Source organism: Mustela nigripes, chromosome 3, assembly GCF_022355385.1.
Source record: "Mustela nigripes isolate SB6536 chromosome 3, MUSNIG.SB6536, whole genome shotgun sequence".
NCBI classification, from domain to species: domain Eukaryota; kingdom Metazoa; phylum Chordata; class Mammalia; order Carnivora; family Mustelidae; genus Mustela; species Mustela nigripes.
The window spans coordinates 160,694,472-160,718,477 of record NC_081559.1 but is presented as its reverse complement, the minus strand read 5'-3'; the positions used below and the strand labels follow the sequence as shown (position 1 = coordinate 160,718,477).

Genomic DNA, 24,006 nt, shown 5'->3' with positions numbered 1-24,006 from the left:
CCTGAGTGATGACTTCTCCTCTGCCTTGACTCAGTCGCTATGACCTCTGTCACGCCGGGGCTCTGCGGCCAGGGCCACACTGCTCCCTGCTGGCATCCTCCGTGTCCTCCAGACTGTCTTTCCAACTACACCACAGGGATCTCTCCAGGATGCAGCTGGGATCCTGTGAGCCTTCCGCAGGCAAAAGTCACCCATCACATACAGATGGATCTCCTCGGATGGACTGCCGGTTTCTTCAGAACACAGTTCCTGCGAACTGTGGTGTGCTGGAGCTGGCTCGAACTCATTTGTGAAAAAGCGCTGCTGAACAGTCAGGAATTTTGTGGTCTGGTTGTTAAATCATTGGTAGCTTCAGATCAGCTATGGTGGGAGCATTCACCCCACCAAGGTTAGCCATTCCTCCATATCTGGACTTCCCCAACACAGCCAAGAGCACATTACCAACACACATCTCTTCAGCGGGGCATTCAGTTTTTATGTCTGAGTTACTGTGAACAAAATCCGAATCCCCCTTAACATGACATGCTACCAATATATCTACATCTCCCTGGTTCTGTGTCATGTCCTTCCTCCACTACTGTTCACTGGGCCAACTTCTGCTTGACCTTCAAACCCAGCCTCCGTGGAAAGCCAACTTTGACCTCTTCAAGTATTTAGTTTCTCCTGCCTTTCTTTGTGTTATCATGGTCTCGAGACAGCACTAAAGCTGCTTAGCACAGAACACAAGGGTTCCTACCTACTTTCCCATCCTGCGGATTCACGTGTTCTCTCTACTGCAGTCAGATCAGTCCAGCTGTCCTACGGGCCTGGCTGTGTCCTCTCTCTGAAGCTTTCACACAAGCTGACTCCTTTTTTTGGAACACCAGCACTGCCACCCTCACTTTATCGGCCTAACTCTTCCTTAAACATTAAACTTCCACACAAATATCCCCTCTACCGGTAAGCCTTGCCAGATTCTCATCCTCAGGTTAGACTTGGAAACATTTTCTTTGCACTCCCATCCAGACCTTGGCCATATCCAGAAGCAATGGACTGTACTTCCTGATTCTCTCACTTTTCTTCCTTATGGTTAGTATTTTAATTCAGTTACCCGTCATTTCCCCCTGTTTTGAATTACTGCAATAATGTCCTGATAGATACTGATCATGTCCATAAAAATCTGTTTACTTTTCTGACTCCCTTATTAGACAGTAAGTTCTTTACAAAAAAATGAACATATTTAATTACACACAAGAGGTCACAATAAATTAACATTTGTGGATTAAAACTGAATGGGAGGCTGGGAGACCAAATCAGCTGCTAGATGGAATTAATGGCAGACAAGAAGGCTTGTGAGTGACTGAGTCAAGGCCTTGGATGCCAGAAAATTTGGATATTTAATAGAAGATGGGGAGGTTATGAAGATTTTTGGACAGGAAATTGCAATAATTAAAGCATTATTCAGGGAAGTTTCTTGAGATGTAGTCTGCAAGATAGACTGGAGGGCAGCAAAGCTGTAACTAAGAGAATATTTGAGAGAAACCTGCAGTCGTTCATATAAGAATTAAGATAACCACTACTGATAAGTCACTGCACTTGCCACTCTTCCAGTTAGTGTTTGAAATTCCCTGTAGTCTGTGCATAAATTTTTTTTCAGGGTTTTTACTTAATTTCTTTCTGCTTTAGTAATCTATACCCTTTTTGAGACCTACATAAAAATGTAATAAACTGGAAAAATATCATCTTAACCTACCACCCAGATGCAACCACTGGCAACATTTTGATATATATTCTTCCAGCATTTTCTATGCATTTGTTCTTATATTGCTAAGATCATACTATATGTATCTATATCTATATATTTATTTTATATTCTGTTTTCTGACTGATAGGCCTTCAGATTTTTACAGAGACTTTTTTTTTTTACAGAGATTTTTCCTTTACAGAGAGGATGTGCTACCACTTCCTCTCTGTAAAAATCTGAAGGTCTAATAATTGTTTATTATTCAGATATGTTAAATTTTACTCAAATTTAGCTTTAAAAGTGACATTTAAAAAAAAAGATTTTATTTATTTATTTGACAGACGGAGATTACAAGTAGGCAGAGAGGCAGACAGGGAGAGAGAGGAGGAAGTAGGCTCTCCAAGGAGCAGAGAGCCTGATGTGGGGCTTGATCCCAGGACCCTGGCATCATGACCTGAGCCTAAAGCAGAGGCTTTAACTCACTGAGCCACCCATGTGCCCTGATATTTTGAGTTTTAATTGACATTATAAATAAAGCTGTGATAAACATTTTTGGTATATAAACTTCTGTTTCGATTTAGATTATTTCCTGAGAGTAGATTACTAGTAGGGGATTTACTAAATCAAAGGTTGTGACCATTTTAATAGCTTTTGTGCTTATTAAATTGCTTTCTAGAGAGGAAAAATTAATTCCATTTGCATCTTCTAAACAAACTTTAACATGCACACCATGTGCCATGTAATAGAGGCAAATACCTGAAAAATTTATCACTTTAAACAGTTTTGCCAACATAGAATATTTCCTTATCTCCCTAACTCAGTTTTTAAATTTTTTTTTAAAGATTTTATTCATTTCTTTGACACAGAGAGAGATCACAAGTAGGCAGAGCAGCACAGAGAGAGCAAGGGGGAAGCAGGCTCCCTGCTGAGCAGAGAGCCCAATGCGGGGCTTGATCCCAGGACCCTAGGATCATTACCCGAGCTGAAGGCAGAGGCTTAACCCACTGAGCCACCCAGGCGCCCCAGCTTTTAAATTTTTAAAACTGTGACTCTAACAATAAGGAATGTGCTCTTTCTTTATGACATATATATACATACGCATTATGTAAATGGATATGGAAAGAGTGAAGTGAATGAGAGTTACAGTGTAGTTAATGAAGCTGACAACAGGCTGGACTCACCATAAGAGAGGTAGATACTCAAAACCTATTACTATCCCTTTAGACGAGAGGAAAAGTGATCAGATCTCACTTTAAAATAATTTTATATACAGTGAACTGGAGGATTTTCTATCTGTACAAGCCCAGAAAAAGTAAAATAAACATATCTTACTGTTATGTGGTGAGTACAGGTTGGTCATATGTGTTAGATTTAAACTATTACCTGTCACTTCATAATTTCTGAAACATTTTTCCAAGTTTTCAAGTGACAGAAATACTTAGGTCAGAGTGAGACAACTGACCATCAATTGAGTTTTGTCAACAGAGAGGCCTTCAAGCGAGACTGGCAAGCTATGGCCTGGGGGCCAAATGGGGCACACTGCCTATTTTTGTACAGCCTGTAAGCTAAAATGGTTTTTACATTTTTAAATGGTCAAAAAAAAAAAAAGAAAGAAAGAAAGAAAAATACTATTTCGTGATGTGTGAAAGTTACTGAAATTCAAATTTCATGGTCTATAAATAAAGTTTTATTGGAACACAGCCACATCTTTCATTTCGGCTGCTTTTGTGCAGAGAGGAATAGCTGCGAGAGAGACATGCAGGCCCCAAAAGACCTAAAATATGGAGCACATGGCCCTACCCAGAAAAAGTTTGCCAACCTCTGTCTTGGAGTAATATACAATTTTCTATTTTTTTCACTAAATCTGACTATTTTAATGAGTATGTCCCAGATGCTCCGCTGCTTTTCAAAATTCTTACCTTGTTATATTTTGCATTTTAAAATATCTGCCATTTTTTCTATTAAGTCCCTTTTGGAGTAAAATTTTATTAACTTCTATAGCTCTGTCTAGAGCCCATTTTCACCTTGCTAGATGGTTTGATTACTGAAATTAAGTCACTGGTAGTCGAAATTCTGCAATTCTAAAAAACACATCATCTATAAATTGTGCATGTTTTGAGGATAAAAGCACATGTAATTCCTTACATCCAAGGTAGAGGCATTTCTATTTCAAGTTTAACTAGCCAACAGTGCTCTCTATCAGCAAGGAAAGAAAGTCAACTTGAACAGCCTGTACATGCATCCTACTGGCTGATGGAAGTGTCCCTATATTCAGTTTGGCTACATTAAACAAATCCTTCCTTAACCTTACGCTGCACCTACTACCCATATTCTGGGGAAAGATACCATCAACTCACACCTGTTAGTCCTTAGAGTCAACTTCCTACAATATGAAGCACTTCTTTGAAGACCAGTCGCTTGCTGGTTATTCTCACTCAACTGGATCTGAAGTCTACTGAACTGGGATATCTGAGGGCCTCTGGGATGGCATTTATGATTGTGCAGCCGAGTATGTTCAACTGTTCCCTGGGAATTAGTTTTGTTCTTCCTTTGTTTATTTAGGCAAGCAACGGTTGTGGGATATCCAACATTTTAAATGATTCTGCCTCAGACCATGTGTTAGAAACTATAAGGAGAGTTTACAACTTTTTGATTTTAAAATCGGCTTTGGATTTCTGGAATTGGTGTGTCCATGTTTCTTCCCATTCTGTTGAGACTTACTGTTGTTAGCAACCTCCTGTGTGGTTCTAAGATCTGCTGACCTCTTTGAAACCTTTCCAGCTGTCATTGCCACTTTCTTGATCTCTGCAATATAAGCTACATTGTTTAGTGGAGTTAAGTTCTATGACCTCTGGAAATCCTCCCTGAGGTTATGAATTGACTAACACCCAAGGTAGCATAAACATGCAGACACAAATGTTCCTAAAATGCAGCCTGCTGGGCAACGCAGGATATGACGTGGAGTCTGGAAAATGCAACAGTTTGCTCACTTACAAGGCTATGACTACCTCCAGGTGCAGTCTGAAGCTAAGCTGCTAGGTTTTCTGGGCCTCAGATGTAACCTCTCATTAGAACACATCAGAATTCGCAATTGTGGATGTAAGGAATTCCATGAAGACCCTCTGGGCCCATTAAGACTTCTGGCTTCAGAGGGTCCTAAAACACACTTCCTTCAACTTACAGAGTTTTGTAAAGAGATACCATTTTTTTCTTTCTTAAACAAAGTTGATCTAAGTTTTAGCTTGAAGATTATAATGCTTACAGCTCATTAAAATTTGTATCCAGAGAATGCCGTTGCAAATTGAAAAGGAAAAAGAAAAGTTTAATAGATATCTGTCTTGAGTCCAGTTTGTCATAAAAAGGTTCTTATTATTTTTGGTAATAAAGTTAAGACTTTGCAAGGGATTTACTTGGACTAAGAATTCCACATTAGTCTGGCTTTAAACATGGAGTATCAGACTAGCGATTCTCAGCCTATCTTTTGAAACCTTACAGCTTTGCTATTCTAACAGACAAACCATGCAGCCCAAACCTAAGAGAGCTGGACAATGACGTAGAAATGACACTCTATTGAGAATCCAAAGATAGGGATTTCAGTCCCAACTTTACCACCATCTCAACCTAACATTTCCATTTGTCTCCTTAGTTATAACACACATACAACACACGTGGATGTGGACCGCACATGGATATTGTGAAAACAAAACTAGTAACAAATACAAAAGGACATTAAAAACCTGCGAAAGAGTAAAATATGCAGGTGTCATGCTGGTAGCGGTCAGCCATGCTTCTTTCCTGTTTTTTTCCTTCCCACCCAGATACTGCATGTCTATAACATGAAGCCTCCTGTTTCTCCACACCTCTGAGCCAGCTGCTCTTAAGATCACCCTTCTCATCCTGGCTCCAGTATCAGGAAATCTTTTTTTTTTTTTTAAGATTTTATTTATTTGAGAGAGAGAGAGAGTGCTCGAGTGAAAGAAAGAGTACAAGCAGGGGGAGCGGCAGGCAGAGGAAGAAGCAGACTCCCTGCAGAGCAGGTAGCCAGATGTGGAACTTGATCCCAGGACACTGAGATCATGACCTGAGCTGAAGGCAGAGGCTTAACCAACTGAACCAAGGGGGAGTCCCCAGTATCTGGGAAACTTGAGGGTCACCAAGGGTCTCTTAAAGAGACTGGGAGGGGAGGTAAGCTTTCTGCACTTTGCTTTCTGTGGGCGGAGGCTGGAGTGTGGGTGGGTGTGGGTGTGGGTGCCGTGGCCATGGGCACAGTAGAGGGCTACATGGAGCTGAGCCTTCCCAGAGGTTTCTCCCGTCCCTAAAAAATGCAATTACTGTGGAAACTTTTTGAACATCTAAAAGGCTATACGACAAGTATTAACATGGGTTGTCTCTGGATGGTTGCCATTATAGGAGTTCTGGGGGTTTTTTTGTTTGTTTGTTTGTTTTTGCTTTAATTTTTTTGCCATATGTCTGTATGTTTTCACTTCTGCAATTAGTAACACAAAAACCCAAAAAGATATTTTGAAACAAACAAACAAGCAAACAAACTGGCTTTTAACTATGTTATAAGGGGCAAACAACTCAACCACTTAAGAACATGGAAATTTCTAGAGAGGGCATGTCATTCACTCTAAAAAAGATGAATACAACATTATCTCATCTGAGAAATGTTCCTAACAAGTTTTATTAAAAAAGGATTTATGTGGTTCTAATGTCCTGTCAGGTTTATTAGAATTAAATAAATATTCTTAAATAAGAATGTACTGTGTCTACCTTTCCAAGTTCTATCCTAGCAGTGTGGCAGTATGATGAAAAAGCGAGCAAAAAATCAGAATCTAGCTACTGGGGGCGGGGGAGAAGCAAAAGGGACCCGGAGGGCATAACATATTCTGAAGCTGGTCTATAGACCAGATGGGAAAACTTGTTCTCTAATCTAATGACTTTCTTTTAATCACAAGCAGTAGTTTCCTTATTACCCAGAGTTTTAGAAATACATTATTCTTGAGATGACTTCCTAGGATTTCTTTTACTCATTTAAGACCACATCTTTGTATTTAATTCATCCTCATATTATCCCTGCAGGGCACATCCCTCTAATTATTCCCATCTAAAGTGACAGGAAAATGGAATTATACTACTTGGAAAACAGACATCCTTTGGTATGTCTTTTCTCAGTGCCCCCTTGGTCACAGACTGTGAGCTGTCTTTGGAGGGCAAGGACCGTGACTTCCCTGTCTTTGCATGTCCCTGGCCATGCCGGGCAGAGTAGGTATGTAGTAAAAATCTGAACAAATGCCTAAGTAATAATAGCCAATGTGTAATGCTTACAGTATCTCGAGCACTATTCTAGTGCCATTATACACAGTAACTGGCTTAGTCCTCAGAACCCTACAAAAATGCGTGTTACCATTATCCGCATTTTATAGATGAGAAAACAGATGCCCAGAGAGCAAAGCAAGGTTACCGAGCCAGGATCAAAGCTTACAAACTTGGGCTCTAGAGTCCAACCGCATCACGGTCACACCGAGCTGCCTTTGCAGCACCTGTGATAACCAGGAGACTGTTCCCTTCCAAGAGAAGCAAGGTTGTGCTGGGCTCCCACCTCAAACCCTTCCTGGGTTTCTGTCAGAGGCAGCTACGCCGTGTGGTTCCTTGGGAAACTTAAAAAGGGAAATAACTGGACACAGGCACACAAATGCAGAATAAACGAATCCCCAACGTTCACAATTGCTGTGTTTGTAAGGCTGTTTCTCAAATACCTGTGGGGATTTGTGGGAGCGCCAGCTGTACTGGTGACTGTGGAGACTCGCCAGCAGAATATTTTCATCAGTATCCACCTGGCCAAACCGCAGTGTCTCCTGTGTGTCATTACAGATCACAAAATGGCTGAAGACCAACTCCTCTACCTCAGGGCATTTGTTCTGAAAGAAAAAGAATACTAAAGCCAACGTGCATCAGATTAATTGCAAGATGTTTGGCAGCTGTCTGCCCAGTGGCGATTGTTACAACACAGAAACACTAAAAGATCTGTTGTCATTAGCTCTGGTATACAAAGTATTCTATACTTCCAGGATAAGCACAAAAAATACCTTAAAAAGAGATCTTAAATGTTCCAAGAATATGTTTTGATTTATACTCCTGCAAAAGAAATCATACGCACAGAAGAGTAAAAGAACAATGAGATCCCTCAAACTTTTAACATTTTAAAATGAATTAACATGCTACAAAGAATGCAGTATGGAGTAGTGCACGTTTCTGAGCAGAGTACTGGAGGCTAGAATTACCATGTTCCTGGCCTTCTACACTCGACAATCAAGACCAATTACCAAAGCCACAGTTTGTACCCTACAGAAAGTAAGGATCATTTAGGTAATACATCCCCAGATCCCTTAAGGGGGAGGGTGGATGTGTGTGTGTGTAAATCTGCTCAGGGAGAGATGTAAATAAAACCATAACTTTCCCTCTATTGTTAAGAGGCTGAACAGCTCTGGAATCAGTGTAAGCCAAGTTGCAGTTTTTAAGAAAGATAATGTTCATTGAAAAACAGTTGTTGGTGTCTCTGTCAGCTAAGAGTCATCCATCAGCTCATGTCTTCCATTCATCTGCTGAGGCTCAACAAATTAGTAATATGTTCCTGTGTTGAGACCTTCCTTCTCCACTTCATGGTGTCTCTGTCTGTTGCTGTTATATCCAGACACCGACAAAGTGATTGAGCATTTCTGTGTTTCCTCTTCTATCCCTCTGGTTAGGTTATGGCTTAAAAACTAATAAACATATCTTTTTAGTAAATGAAAAGAATAGTTGAATAGATGCTCAAACTGAGAATGCAAGAAAAAAAATCTTAATTAGCCAATCCATTTACAGACAAGGGGAGGTCACTGGAACTGATACTTCTCTTGTGGCCTCTATTTTGTGGTTGTGGAGCTAAATGTCATAATGCTGCACTAGGTCACTTGCCATTTTCCCAAGGGGAGGGAGAATAAAAGGGGACATATAACTCACAAGCACAGTGATTTAAGTGATTATGAGGCCTGAGGAGTCTAACGACAAAGTACCTGGAATCCAGCCTGGAACAAGACCCGATCTAGAACCTCATCCAGAACAGGTGTCTTGTGGGGCAGAATCCACTCCTAGTCATGCACAAGGTCCCCTAAGTAAGGTGGACAGTACTTTCTGGCTGCAGTTGATGAAGGGGCCCTGAAACACCTCATTCTTCCAAATACCCTTGGGGACTCACTCTGTCACCCACTGATTCTCACCAATCTCCCTATTCTCAGAGTGGAACCTTGCTTGACAGCCACACTAATCACAAAAAAAAAAAATAAATAAATAAAAAAGAAAAGAGTCTTGGATTAAGAGAGATCAAAGTAACTAGGAGCAACAATTATCTGTTGTTTACCATATTCTACGCTGTGGCTTTTAATCATGAGCTTGACTCCAGTGGGGTTGAATGTCCTGCCCGATTCAACCCCTGCCGCATCATGAGCCACTCCCCAGTTGCTTGCTAAACCCCAGCTGCACGAGCTCTTTCCTGTCCCTCCAACACCGCCCTAGCCCCCTTTCAACTCATTCAACACATCAAGCTCCTTCTTGCCTCAGTGCCTTTCCCTTGCATGGACCTGTTTTCCTTCACACTTAACTAACTGTTTTCAAGTCATTTTCTCTGGGTAGCCTTCTGGAAGCACCTCCAGATCAGGTCATGTCCCTCCAGTTTAGGCTCACTTCACACTCCTACTGTTTCACTTTCCCTCCTGAGACTAAGAAACTATTTGTTTGATTCTCAGTTCACTCTTGTCTCCATCACTAGAGTCTATAGGTACAAGAGGGCAGGAACCAAGTCTATGTTTTTTTACCAGTTTATGTCCAGTACTCAGCATAATGCCTGACATGTAGGTACTCAGTAAACACTTATGAAGCAAATACATGAGTAAATTTAATTTTTAAAATTATAAGTGAATGCATGTTCACAGTAGAAAAATTAGAAAATATAGGAAGTAGGGATTTTTTTAAAGTCTCTAATTTTGCACACAAATAACTCTTGTTAATATTTTGGTGGATTTTCTTCTAGCAATTTTAATCTCTTCAGAGTATCCTACCTGTTTCTATTCTGGTCTATCCTATCTAATTCTGTCTTATATGTCTTACCTATTTAAAGGTTTATAAACCTTTAATCAAATTGGAGTCCAGTGTATAATTATTTTAAAGACATTTTTCCATTTGTCCTTATATAATCAACATAAACTGCTCTCATAAACTTTTTTCTCTCCTTTAGGCCCAAGAGTGCAAACATGAAGAAAGGGATATGATTCCAAACTTCCAGTTAGATGTACTGAGACTGAAATTCAGTTTTCTTAATGAGTTGGGATCAATCTTCTGGTAACACAGAGGTTAAGTTACCAGATGGGGTTTGAGAAGGAAAAAAAAAAGCACATATTACTTTCCCTCATCTCCAAAAACTGACCTTTAATAAATGATGAGTGTTTTAGAAAAATGTAAATGAAAGAACACAAGGGGGTTGTTTACATTTTTTTAAAGAATACTCAAACTCCTCAGAGAACTGTTTCTCTACTGTTCCTTCATCTGTGGAGTTCATTATAACTGTAGTAAGTTTAAGCATTTCTTGGAGTGTCTTAAATTCTGGTGTATTTTTAATAAAACAGTTTGTGCACATTTTATATGACATCATTTAGTCAAAGTCTCAGGATGCTCATTCAGATTTGTAATTAAAAGATGGCTTATCTACATTTAAGATTCATGCTGGAGTGTTGTCCAGGCATTTGCAATTAAACAGAGACAGACATCATTCTGGTGTAAGATAAAGACACATAAGCAAGACCTTCATTTTTAAATAAAAATCCCCTTTACATGTCATTTTGTCCAAATGTAGGGATATGGCATTGAAACATAAAGCGAGTTGCAAGTGACATTTTGTGTCCTCAATCTGGTCTCACAAAACATTAATCATGTGCCAAAGAGAAAAAAAAAAAAAAAAATCACAGCCAGAGAAAGGCTTGATGAAGCCATGATGAAGGCTTCTGTTAATCTTGAGCTTGTGACCTAAAGGTGAAAGGCCAAATTGTTTCATTCTTCAACTGTCTGGTCCATCCACACTGGATACAAATGACTTGTCTCAGATACGAATCCAATAAAAGTATGCAGAGAACTTGAATAACTTATCTTGCTTATTAAATTCATATTTCTCATCGGCAATAATTAGACTGCATATGAGACAACACACCAATAACCTCCAAGCTTGGGAAACTAATCTTCCCCACTAAGGGAATAAACCACATTGAGAACATCTTAGAAACAATGAACTTAATAACCCTCTATAAACCCAGTTCAATGTCAAATGTCCTGTAATTTCAAAGTAGTGCATTTTTGTATTTACTTTAGAATGCGTAGGGTTAGATGCCTACCACATTAAAACTTGGTGGCAAGTACCCTTGACATGGGAGGAAACAAGAAAATTACAGCAACAATTACAGAAGTATATCCTCTTGTGGCTCATGTTAACATTGCCAAATCCCTGTATAAATCAGAATCAACTATTCATAGAATGTACCTGTCAGCAATATGCTACGTGACATATGGCTCTACTTAATCAAATATACAATTCCATTTAAAAAAAAAAAACCCCAGAATATTCCTTCAAGGCACTGTGTTAGCCAGTCAGTCATTCGCACTCTGATGTGGTTTAAAACATTTAAATATTTATGCACCGTATTTTATTTATATGTATAGCTGTGTCTAAGAGAATATTTTTACCCTGGGAGGAAACTGGTATTTCTGAAGGCCATTTTGCAGTAGTTGCTACACATGAGTCCTCTTAGAATGGCCCTGATACCAAGACAAACATATTCTGGGTCTAAATGCTCTATCAATGACTCTTTTATATTTTCTAGGTTTGTTTTTTATTAAATGCATTGTTCAAAATATGACAAAAAACAGAAATTGGAGCCATGGAGGTTTTTTTCACATCACTATTCGAACCAGCTGCAAAGATTTAGATCACACTAGCTCTTATTTTACGCATGTCCTCTGCAACAAGAAAACCATGGAATGCCCTTAAAAAAGAATTTTAAAATAAAAAACAGATGTGTTATCTTCTTTCCCTTTGCTATTGTAGTGCCATGTTAGGTAATTAATTCCTTAGTCTTATATAGGTCTTCATGCATATAAAGAGAAGAGTTTATTCCCATAAAAATTCTTAAGTTAGAGAACTCCAAGTCCCCCCAGCACACCCCCACCCAGGCCTGTCTCCACATGAGGTCAGCGAAGGACAGGAGAGCATTTCCCCTGGGGGGCCAGCTCCGCTCAAATGTAGGTAGCACATACGGAAGTTGGGGGTAGGGGGTAGGTGTCCCAGCTTTAAGAGCAACACAAACTTGATGGAAATACAATATTATACCAAAAATCAGTATGGAAGTGGAAATGATTTGTTCTTAAATTACAGTATTATCCAAACGTTCTGTGAAATTATTTTCATGCTCGTGGCACGGACAGGTTCCTCATCTTAAACACACCATGCAGCACAGACTTACACTTCATCCCCTTGTTTGATATGGCTAATTTCTGGCAAGAGATGAAAGGAAGAAAATAATCAATTGAGAGTCTTTAACTGATTAAAAAATGGCAGAATGATAGTAAGGGAAAAGACTTAGACTCGGTGGGCTTGCATGTTTTTTCTCGCTGCTTTTTCCATTTGAAAAGATGAAATGTTTACTATCGGCGAGGCTCACACAGGTTCTTCATTTCTGCAATGGATGGTTAGACGACTTGATACATAACTAAGTTGAAGCTTTGGCAAAGGAAAGCCATAATACTTGGAAAAAATTCCTGGGAATATGTTCCTTTCCACACAGATGTGGTACATTAGTCACAAAAATGTGGGCATGGTCTCCTATGCATGTGTAGAGAACCCATATTCTCCAAAGCTTTTAAAAATAACATGCATCACTTTGCTAAACAGAGAAAACCCCAAATATTATGGTGCCCATCAAATTCGTCATTCTCTCACATTTTGGTGGGTGCTTCGCTTACTATTAGAAGTGATAACATAAAGCGTCTAGTGAAAGATCACACACAGACAAACTGTAAGCTGTTCTAGGATGTGCATACCTGTTGCCAAGCTTGTACTGCAGTGTTTAGAGAATGAACCACGTATTGCCCAAAGCTGACGAAGACAGAGTCCACTACGATGGAGCAGTCAAGCAGCTTCTCCCCCGCGTCGCGGGAAACGGCCATCTGCCCGAAGATGCCGAAGGGTTTCACCACGCTTTGCATTGTGACGTTTCTGCACTCGAGAAGTTTACAGTCCGCCTGAGCTGAGAACCGGATCTCCTGACAGACAGGACTGTTGTTCCACTGCCGGAGATACAGGTGTGGTTCTTTGAAGGAAATAATCATGTATTCTAGTTCAGATGGCACATTTTTATCAGAAATAAATGGATGTAGGTACCGCGGTGGAGCTATTGAAAAAATAACCAGGAGAAACAGCAGTTGGGATGAGACAATATTTTATGGAAAGAAAGACATGACGTTTAAGCTATTAACTTTTTAAAGCTTACCGGTTTTGTGATTTGCAGTTTAATAAAATGCAAACACTCTCTTGAAGGCATTTGATCTCTTGAATTACCATTTGATATTTGCCAACAAAATGGTTTTTGTTCAATTGGTATGCCTCAAACATATATTATCTAAAGTTCACATTCAGTTTCACAGACAAAAATTTGATCATGGTAAGACGACAGTACAATGAAGAGGAGGCAACTATTGAAGGAGAGTTTTATGAAATGCTCTGTATCTACCAACCAAATCTCAAAAACAAAAACATGACTCGAGAGTTAGAAAAAGCAGGTTAAATTCCATTTTTTGCTGAAAAGGCAAGATGCTTAACAGCAGCTGTGTTTAGTTTTAATCTGATTTTTTAAATCTGATTTTTTTCCTTTTTCCATTACATGTCGGGTTGAAAACCTAAATCAAAATGTACTAACTAGGAAACATTTGGTATAGACTTAGGAGTAATTATTCACGTAAGACTGGCAAATTTATAAAAGACCACTTTCGGTGGTGGCAAAATTTAATAAGACTCCACCTCATCAGCTTGTTAAAATGACAGTCCTTCACATTTCTGGAGACTTTGCCCATCCCTTGTAGAATGTATTCATGCTTTTGAAATCAGGTAATATCGAATACTTTTGGAATCTCTCCATCATTAATGTAGTAGCTCAGGACACAGAACAGAAACAGATGTATTTCTTTTAAAAAGATCCCAATTGGAAAAACAGTAAAACCTGCAATTTTTGTAACTTCCTTGAAAATTCTTATTAGGAAGCATGCAAAATCATGTCAGTTCAATACTACTGGTAATTTATATAATAGGTCCATATGGTGGTTCAAAAGTAAGGGGTACATCTGTTAGATGAAGTCAACTTCAGAATAATTTTGCCAGTGCTCACTGTTGGGGGAAATGAATGCCTCTTCCAAAAATTTCCACCACCACATGGGCGGTAGTCAGTGGGGAAAGAGCTTTGGGTGGTGGAGTGATTAGCAATCACAGCACTTCGAAACATCACTAATACTGTAATACACAGGATGAAAACCCTTCCATGTCTTTTCACTTCATGAAAAGAAAATAAATTATCTGGGTAAAAATCAATGAACTGTGTATCAGAGAACACTCAAGAAAAACAGTAAATATTAAGTGGGTGTTATTCAGATGCTAAAGAGAAGAGTACCTGTGCCTAGTTGATCAAGGTGATGACAAAGATGGAACTCCAGGTGAGCAAACTGGAAGGAAATGCAAAGAGATGGGACAAACCATGGAGTAAAACAGGAGTCGACTCTGGTACAGGCAGCCAGGGCTGTTGGAGTTACCAGTTGGTCACAAGTGCTTTGAGAACCAGATTCACTTGCAGAGCTATGGGAAATAAGTAATAAAAGAAAATCAATGACCTAGATTTCCCAATACCATATAAGTGAAATGTCTTTCTATAAGTGTTTTTATTTTTTTTTAAAAGATTTTATTTATTTGTTTGATAGAGATCACAAGTAGAGAGGCAGGCAGAGAGAGAGGAGGAAGCAGGCTCTCCACTGAGCAGAGAGCCCGATGCAGGGCTCGATCCCAGAACCCCGAGACCATGACCTGAGCCGAAGGCAGAGGCTTTAACCCGCTGAGCCACCCAGGTACCCCTCTATAAGGGTTTTTAAAGCTAGCACCCATAATCCTATAGTTAATATATTATCATGAAATTTTATGAAATTTACTCACATAAACTAGTTGTTTTTAAAAATTAAGTTCAAGTTGATTATTGTCTATAAGTTAGCAGCAGAAAAATTTCAAAGGATTCTTTAAACCCCAGGTCATGCTGACCTACCTCCAACCCAATTTTCTTCCATCCGCATCTCATGCAATTTACAGACAACTTGTTTTTCTATTAGTTCAAGACCAACACAATTTGGAGTATGACTCTGCTGTTCAAAAACTCAATACTTCCAGCATCACCATAAATGTTTCACTTTGTTTTACTTCTCCAGATTGTCCATATCCAGAGGGCCATGAGTTAGTCACTCCTCTTTATTGAACACCCAGTAAGTGCTGTAATAGGTGCCATAAAAGTTAGGACCACCAAGGTCCCATGGACAGTTACACTCAGTTACACTGCATGGGCCCTCTATTCACTTGCCCATCTGCCTACTGCCATTTGAAATAAGTAAAATCTCATTAAAAGGAATAATGAAGGCATCTGTAGGAGGGAAGAAGTTTGTACATGGCAGCTGCTGATGTGCACGGGAGACATGCTGCCTAGCTGCCGGGCCTCAGTGCTAGCAGACGCATGGGACCTGGGGAGTGGGATGGCGTGAGGGGTGTTATGGTGACAGTGGGTCACTGAATAGCTGCTGCCCCATTCTCTCATTGTCCTCTGCTCTCTTCTTTCCAAATCTGAAATTTGTTCTAGAGCTATGGGAGCCTGGCATCCAAGTCCATGAGGAGCCTAGAAAGAAACATCGTGATTTACAGTATCCTTGGGAGCACCATGACAGGAAAAACTAAGGAAATAAATCCTTGGTTTTATATCACCATCTAACTGGTGATATAAAATATGTAGACCTTTAAAAAACCTCATCAAACAGAACCACCACCCAGGTACAGAAAGGTTGGAGGTGCTGCCAGAGTTGAAACCCAAGAGGAATACAGGACGGCGTGAGGTGCATCGCGTGGGATTCTCAGAGCATGAATCTTCAGCTAAGATTTGAAAGAGGTTGTGAAAAGCCTGGTGAAAATGAAAGCTAGGAGCATTCCAACACATTTACTGAGCCTTTAATTTTAAGAAATTTATAGTTATATGGTGGTATTTACAGCAATGTTAGTAAATCTCCAGTACCTACAAAGAAAATAAAAACCTCTGGGGCAATTTGTTACTGATTCAATGCTATGAGCAAGGAATGCACCTAAGTATACTCTAAAGCTTCTATAAATGGGCATACTAATTTAAACAGCCTTCCAGAAATTTATCTGTGCAGTTACAAATAACAGATTTCATTGACTAGGTAAAATTAAAACTTGTATTTATTCAGAAAGAGCAAAGTGTATTAGGTGTACATGTGTTTTACACATTTGAACTACTTTCATAAGTTGTTAGAAATAGGGTACAATGTTAGTCAAAATATTATTAAAAATCCAGGCGAGAGTTCTATGAGATCAGTTTTAAAACAGTGAGTACACAATTTGAGGTGTTTAACTGAAGCATTTTTCTTGCCAACTAGAATTTTTGACACTCCTGAGATTTTCCAAGATTTATTTTTCTATCTTGAGAGTAGCAGATAGTATAACATATATTGAAAAAGGCTGCTAAAACAGGAGTATGTGCTACATTATTTATTCATAACAAATTGATAAATTCTTTAGTTCTTCCTATATTAAATATACACATAAATTTTAAAAAATAGATATTTTAGGGCTTATACAGTAACTCCTAAAATACTCAAGTAGTTAGCAATAGTCTTTCAATCTTAAAATCCTAACTAAAATGGTTGTTGAGTTAAACTATATATGAAAAATTCAGACCTACAAAAAATTACATTCCTATCAAAATTAAAATTACTTAATCACAAAATTAATATGGTATATACAACCTGAATATACGTTAAATGTATTTTGAATTCAGTAAAATTATAGTTTTTTTGATATGCAATTTGATCATTATTATGTATTATAAAGGCAGCATACACACACACACACACATATATATTTATATATATTTATATATATGTCTACCTCTTACACCAGGACTAAAGTGATGTAAATGTCATCATAGCTCTCATCATCATAGAGCTAACCAGTCATGTATAGGAGAGAGATGACCCTGTTAGGGATACTTAGAGCAGCTATGCTGACATAATTTCCTTAATTGGGTACAATGAACCCTGATCCAGATGTCAAAAGGAAAAATATAATTTATGAGATGTGTAACCAGCAGAAATAGAGAAGAAAGTAAAAGTGTTGACTCCTTGGGGCAGCACCTCTCAAACATTAATACACAGAACTCAAGATTCAGGGGTTAGTTGAACTATCCTTAAGATCCTAATGGAAACTCAAATTCTTAGGATAGTGGAAATATTCTAAAATGTGGAAAATATGGCAGGAATTTTACACAGTCATATCCTCATTTTAACCAAAATGTTACTTATCAGCTGTCCTATAGAGGGATGACCTACAGAAGGGTACCAACTCTTTTTTAAACAAGGAGTATCTTAGTAAGTCTATGTTTTGACTGATTAATAGGCATTCCTGGGACCAAGGCATGGTCCTTGAAGATTCATCCCTGGTGCCATTCTGGGGCAAACCCTTATGGCGGTGCCGGAACCCAAAAATCTGCCTTAATGGATGAAGGCTTGAGCTTTTCCCTGGACCCCTTTGTAGTAAGAAGGGTTTTATAATACAGTAAAATACAGCAGAGAGATTAAGCAGAGAATAACTGGGTGAAAGAACCTAGAGAAGATACTTGCACTTCTATCTTTTATATCATAACCTTCACCAAATTGTATCAGCACCTGGATAAAACTCGTTTTTTCACCTGTAAAATGAGTACAGTAATTGAATGACTCTTTGAGTATTAAAGGAGATGCTGCCTATGAACTGTTCAGCATATTATCTAACACCCATTAGCAGAAAAACATGCCGTCTTGCTTTTTTTGGCTGGTAAGCAGAGTACCATCCTGGTCATGTAGTTCACAACACGTTAATTGTGGGTGATGCCTTTAGTTCCCAAGACAGGTCTTGTAACATCACACTGACATTCATGTAATTGTGGCATGGTCTCTCAATACTGGTTCACCAAACTTCCTCCTGCCTACTGCCAAAACACTGCTCTATCCGTCCTGGGAGAGGGCTGCATGGTTAAGAAGATGGAAGGATGTGAGTCTCTTGCACCAAGTTCTCTCTCGTCATTAGAATCATCATTTTTTTTTTAAAAGATTTTATTTATTTGACAGAGAGAGGGAACACAAGCAGGGGGAGTGGGAGAGGGTGAAGCAGGCTTCCTTTCTAGCAGAGAGCCTGACGTGGGCCTCGAGCCCAGGACCCTGGGATCATGAGCTGAAGGCAGACGCTTAATGACTGAGCCACCCAGGCGCCCTAGAATCATCATTTTTAAAATGCTTTAAACCAAACTAAAAAATTCACTTTTACTGTATTCTAGGACACATATAAAACGGTGGAGGGGGGAGGTAAGTCTACTAAAAATATGATACCCACTGACATTGTAAAAATTGTCATGAACTATATAGATAACATAAATTTACTGTTTTGCCCAAGTGCACATTCAGTGGCATTTAGGACATCTGCTCTGGTGGACAAATCAGTGCTCCATCTCCAGAGGTTTTTCATCTTCCTGCACTCAAACTCTATATCCTTAAACCAGAACTCCTCCTTCCCCTCTTTCCCATCCCCTGATGAACACACTGTTCTACTCTGTCTCTAAAAATTTGCTACTCTTGGTATCTCACATAAGTAGAATTATACATATTGTCCTTTTCACACCAATATTTTTTATTTCATTAAAAAAATTCTGGCTACAGCCTGCTAAATTGATTTCATGACCCACTAACTGGTTGTAATCCATGGCTTAAAAAAATGCAACAGGTTTAAATAGGCCCTCAGGTAAAGGACTCCTTTGTATCTGACTTTAAAAAGAGAGAATCTTCCATAGCACACAGACTAAATACCATGACACAGAGACTTGTGAGTCATTTTTATATCACCAGCCTAAAATTTTAGGTGAGCCCTGAGGAAAACTGATTACTTTGGGGAATGTGTACAGGGAAAAGGGTTAGCTGGCAGAAGACCAACTCCTGGTGTTACATGGAGTTCAATCATCAACTAAAAGGAAGTAGTAAAAGGCTTCAAAAAGACACTTGGGGAAAAATACAAGCATCCCTTCTACCCAAGGTAGAAAAGGCAAAGCTCTCGTTTAGCTCGGGGTAAAGAATATTCCGGTTTACACCTGAATGGTTTATGAACATCAAAAGGTTCTTTTAAAACAGTACTCAACAAATTTAAGTACATTAAAAGTAGACATCCAAGCAGCCAAATGGAAGGAAAGAGTATCTGGAAGCCATAGTCCTCTTCTGGTAGGAGAAAGTTCAACTGGTGGAGAGAAGAGAAACACTCCAGGACTTGATCATCACGTGCTCTTCATCTAATTCCTCCACTGTCTGTCTATGCAAGAATCAAGGCTTTGAAAAATGAAAAGCATCTCCTCTTTGGAAAAAAAAAAAGCTGTTGACCACTATCTCGAAGATTGCCTAATATGAATAGATGGGGGCTGCTTTTACAAGATGTTTAGGGAGTAGGAGGAAATACTTTGTTGTGGCACATCTAAAAATGCAAGTACACCAAAAAACTCCCCAGAGTTTCCATTTTCATGGTGCAAAGAAAGAGGGCCCTTAGGCCCCTTCTTTTTCTAAGATGCCTTCTTCCATTAACCAGCATGTTGGGGTGGGCATAGACAGTCCTTTTAAGTCATCTGCTTTCATACGTTCTCATGTTGGGAGAAATGATCAAGCAACACGCACAACAAACCACCAAGGACTTGGTGAAGGTGAACACAGTTGACCATTATCAGCTGGTAATGAAGTTAACTGAACCTATATATCAAGATTGGCAGTTATTATCATGTTACAGATAGTTGCCTATAATTTGTAGGACTTTACAAAGTCACAGACTCCTAGGATTAGTCATTTGGCATGAGAGTAAGGCAGGCGGGGTCGGGGGGGGTGGTTGGGGTGGGGATGCAGAGATCAAAACAAATTAGATGTTTGTTCTGGTACATCAGAAGACATCAAATTGATTCTAAACCCAGGGAACCTAGCAGAGTAGCCCAAAACCTGAGAGCTGGGCCCACCATTCTGTTTGCCTTTTCCTCTTGTAGGACCAGTTACTGAGTAAGAAATTATATATCCCAAATAGAGTGTGTAGTTGCCAGCTACCTTCTGTTTGTTCACTGGATCCACACTTTCTACCCTTCCCCATCCTCTTCTCTGCCAACCAACTGTCTCAACAAGCTGCTTTGTCCTTTGTCTTATTCTCTGGTTCAGCCAGCAGGAGGTGCCGATAGGAGATCAGAAAGCGAGAGGAGATGGAGGGAGGATATGTATTCCCCAGGCTCCTTCAGGACCAAGAGCGGGATGGTTCCCCAGGATTCTTAGCCCCAGGGTACTGCACTGTCCCTTAATCCTGCCCACACTTTTGTAAATAGTCCTTTCATTAAACTTGCCACAATCTTCAAGTTCTAGTGTGCCTTCTATTTCTTGTCAGCACCTAACTGATAAAGGGGGTTTATTTAGGCTTACTCAATGGGCAAATACATACATGATTAGATTAAAGATAAATAGCTGAAATGGATTATCTTGATCTGGGCTTAAAGGTTGTATCTTTTGCCTCTGTCCAGTGTGCTGCAAATAGGACAAGTCTCCTAAAAGGTCAATACTGTGGTGGAAACTAAGCTTGAAGTTACTCTACTTCAAATGCTGCCTTCAAAAAAAAAAACACAATCATTGCCAATCATTCCTCTTCATATGAGCAAGCAAACCACTGCTTAAAGATGGTGGAATGTACTTATTACAAATACAGAGGCACTGAATTAAAGATAATCTACCTCTAGGGGAAAAACAGACTAAGGTTTAAGAGACTGGCTCTTTTGTCTCCAGTCCTTTTTATTTTTTATTTTTTTTAAAGATTTTATTTATTTATTTGACAGACAGAGATCACAAGTAGGCAGAGAGGCAAGCAGAGAGAGAGGGGGAAGCAGGCTCCTGCCGAGCAGAGAGCCCAACAGAGGACTCAAATCCAGGACCCTGAGATCATTATCCGAGCCGAAGGCGAGGCCCAACCCACTGGGCCATCCAGGCGCCCCTCCAGTCCTTTTTTAATAAAGGTTAACTGCCCACCCTTTGGACTTAAGCGCCTAATCATTCCTTAGGACCTCAGCTTAGAAATTTGTTTCTCAAAGTCAAATACCTAGTTGGTGATGGAGCCAGGACTTAAATCCAGGTCCTCTAATTTGCAATTCTCCATTAAATAGTGCTTCCATTTACTTACATATAGTGATGCCATTACCACGGCGTTGCCCTACACTGTTGCAGCTTTATGCCAATTATGGGCAAGATGCTCTTTGCTTTTTCTTCCTCTTTTTTCTTCTTAAGATTAAGCTTCATAAGACTTGCTTTTATGAACTTTCTTCCTGGAACGTACAACAGTCTGATGCATGTCCTTTTCAAACCACTGAGAATATTACTTATAAGATAATCTCTAATCATAAAGGGTCAGGTTTTTGTCTAGTTCTAAATTCCTCACGACAGAATGTACTGGAGCTAACTGAAACAGTTTTCTTCCTGCATACAATGCTAACATATTATTGAAGCTGTGATTTTTACTTTCTAGAAACTGGATGAAATTTATTTACTATCCCTTTTGCAAAATGTCTTAGTAGGGTCTTACGAAGTTGACTTTTAAAATAGCTCTTTAAATTTAATTTCATTAATATCAAATTCTATCTGAAAAATGGTTAATGTCAAACAAAGCAAGATCAATTGTGAAATATTAGGTAACTTGAAAAATCCCAGGTGAGGACAAAAGATCTATGATTACAATGTCAAAAAGCTTGGTGAAAAATTGCCTGAATTTGATTGTCTGCATAAATTTCCATTCCCTAAAGGTTCCACATTTCTGTAGTGCTAAGCTTACCACAAAAGTAATTTTTATGAATGTTTCAGATTCAGAGGAATTAACCTTGTCGAAAATGCTTCTTCCAGTGCTGAAAATGCATTCTTTCATAATTAGAATCAAGAAATGATTTCTAACTTGATACTATTAATGAAACTCAAAAAAAAACATTTTTGTTACTTACAACTCTATTTTCTGAGATTTCTTGGTTTCTGACTAGGTAACCTGTGCTTGGAATAGGCAGTTTTCCTATGCATTTGCTAACTTCTTGCAGGAAGGGTATTCTTTTCATTACTGAATTCCACATACAGGTGAAATTAAGATCCCACACCTCTACTATATTTTTACTACTTATAATCAATAGGTAATATAAAAGGAAAGCAATTATTCTTAAAGAGCCCACATGACCTGGAAATAGAACATATAAAGTATAAAGACACACTATTATTATTAATCACACAGAATAATAACTGGAAAAGACAATGAAGCTACTGCTAAAATGTAAATAGAAGTTATCAGTGTGATGTGATCATGGGTGATGGCATTCTCTTTATTTCCTACTCTTCAATGAACAGATAGTATTATTAACAAAAACAAAGAGAGACAGCATTCACAACTCTTTATAATATAAAGAAGGAATCAGAACACTAAATGATGTGCTATGATTATAACCTTGTAAAGGCATACACTCATGGGCAAAAATAAAGGTAACACAGAAAAGAGAAAACAGCTGATTTGTGGGATGTTACGAAGGATGGGTGTTTTTTCTCTTTGTTAGTGCCAGACTATTGTTTGGGGGAGAGAAAAGAATGGATTATATAAGAGGAGTAAGATAATGCTAAAGCCAGTTCATCAGGAGAACTGGAACAGGATGTTGAGAGTGACAGACGGCAAGACAGGCCTGAGCCCATGGTACACGCATTATCATATGACCCAAGAAAACTATCCCACAGACTCGGATTTAGTATCTTTTTCTTGTCTTTTGTGGGACAGAAAGGCTTGACTAATAGGGACATGTAAATGAGAAGATAGGCTGAAGAACAGGTTACCAAAGCCAATTTTTTTCCTACTCTAAGTTAGTACACATATCAAGCAGACAGATATAGAAAACAGACAGTCTGGCCCTCTTTTGCCACTAATCAGATATCCTGTAGGAGATGTGGGACAGGAAGCTGTGGGGACATGATACAGAACACATGATGAAGTCTACAGTTCTAAGATTCTTTTTTTTTTTTAAATTTATTTATTTGACAGACAGAGATCACAAGTAGGCAGAGAAGCAGGCAGAGAGAGAGAAGGAAGCAGACTCCCTGCTGAGCAGAGAGCCCGATGCGGAGCTCGATCCCAGGACCCTGGGATCATGACCTGAGCCGAAGGCAGAGGCTTTAACCTACTGAACCACCCAGGTGTGCCCCCCCTCTTTTTTAAAAAATTTATTTCAGTTCTAAGATTCTTTATGGCCAAATACAATGTAGAGCTACCTAGAAAGCCTTTGATAGAAGTCATTTTGGTTAGCCAAGTTTTTTTTTTTTTAATGTCTAGAGGTATTTTAAAGTTTTTTTTTTTCTTAAAACCACTTAAGATGGGTGTCTGGGTGGCCCAATCAGTTAAGTATCTGCCTTTGGCTCAGGTCAAGATCCCAGGGTCCTGGGATGGGGTCAGGCAACAGGCTCCCCACTCACTGGGGAATCTGCTTCTCCTCCCCCACTTCCCACCCCAGCTGTGCACACACTCTCTCTCCCCTCCTCAAATGAATAAAATCTTTAAGAAAAAAATTAAGCCACTTAAGAAATATTTCCAAAATTTACCTTTTTAGAAGGAGACAATACGATTTATTTAACCTTTCTCTTAATGTCCCAGGGTTATCATTAACACATATTATTTACTGCATCATTAAGAGTCTGTTAAAGAATTAATGGTTCTTTTCTTTACACTTTTTTGCTCATGATGGCTCTTTTTTTTTTCTTCTGGTAGTTTGTTTTTTGAACTTTTTGTTTTTATACTGAAGGAACAGGTTCTTATCAGGAGGGCTCACAGAGCTATATTATGCATATAA

General features: G+C 39.1%; 1 protein-coding gene across 3 annotated transcripts in view; it reads right to left on the bottom strand.

Moving 5' to 3' along the window:
• The window catches only part of VPS13B (vacuolar protein sorting 13 homolog B), a 756,179-nt gene that overhangs the window by 80,031 nt on the left and 652,142 nt on the right, over window positions 1-24,006 (bottom strand). For all 3 annotated transcript variants that reach the window (XM_059394925.1, XM_059394927.1, XM_059394926.1), the window contains 3 exons: window positions 14,464-14,645; window positions 12,845-13,194; window positions 7,483-7,644 (listed from right to left, as the gene is read on the bottom strand). In XM_059394925.1, the coding sequence (XP_059250908.1) occupies window positions 7,483-7,644; window positions 12,845-13,194; window positions 14,464-14,645 (694 nt within the window). The remainder of the gene's footprint in view (window positions 1-7,482; window positions 7,645-12,844; window positions 13,195-14,463; window positions 14,646-24,006) is intronic.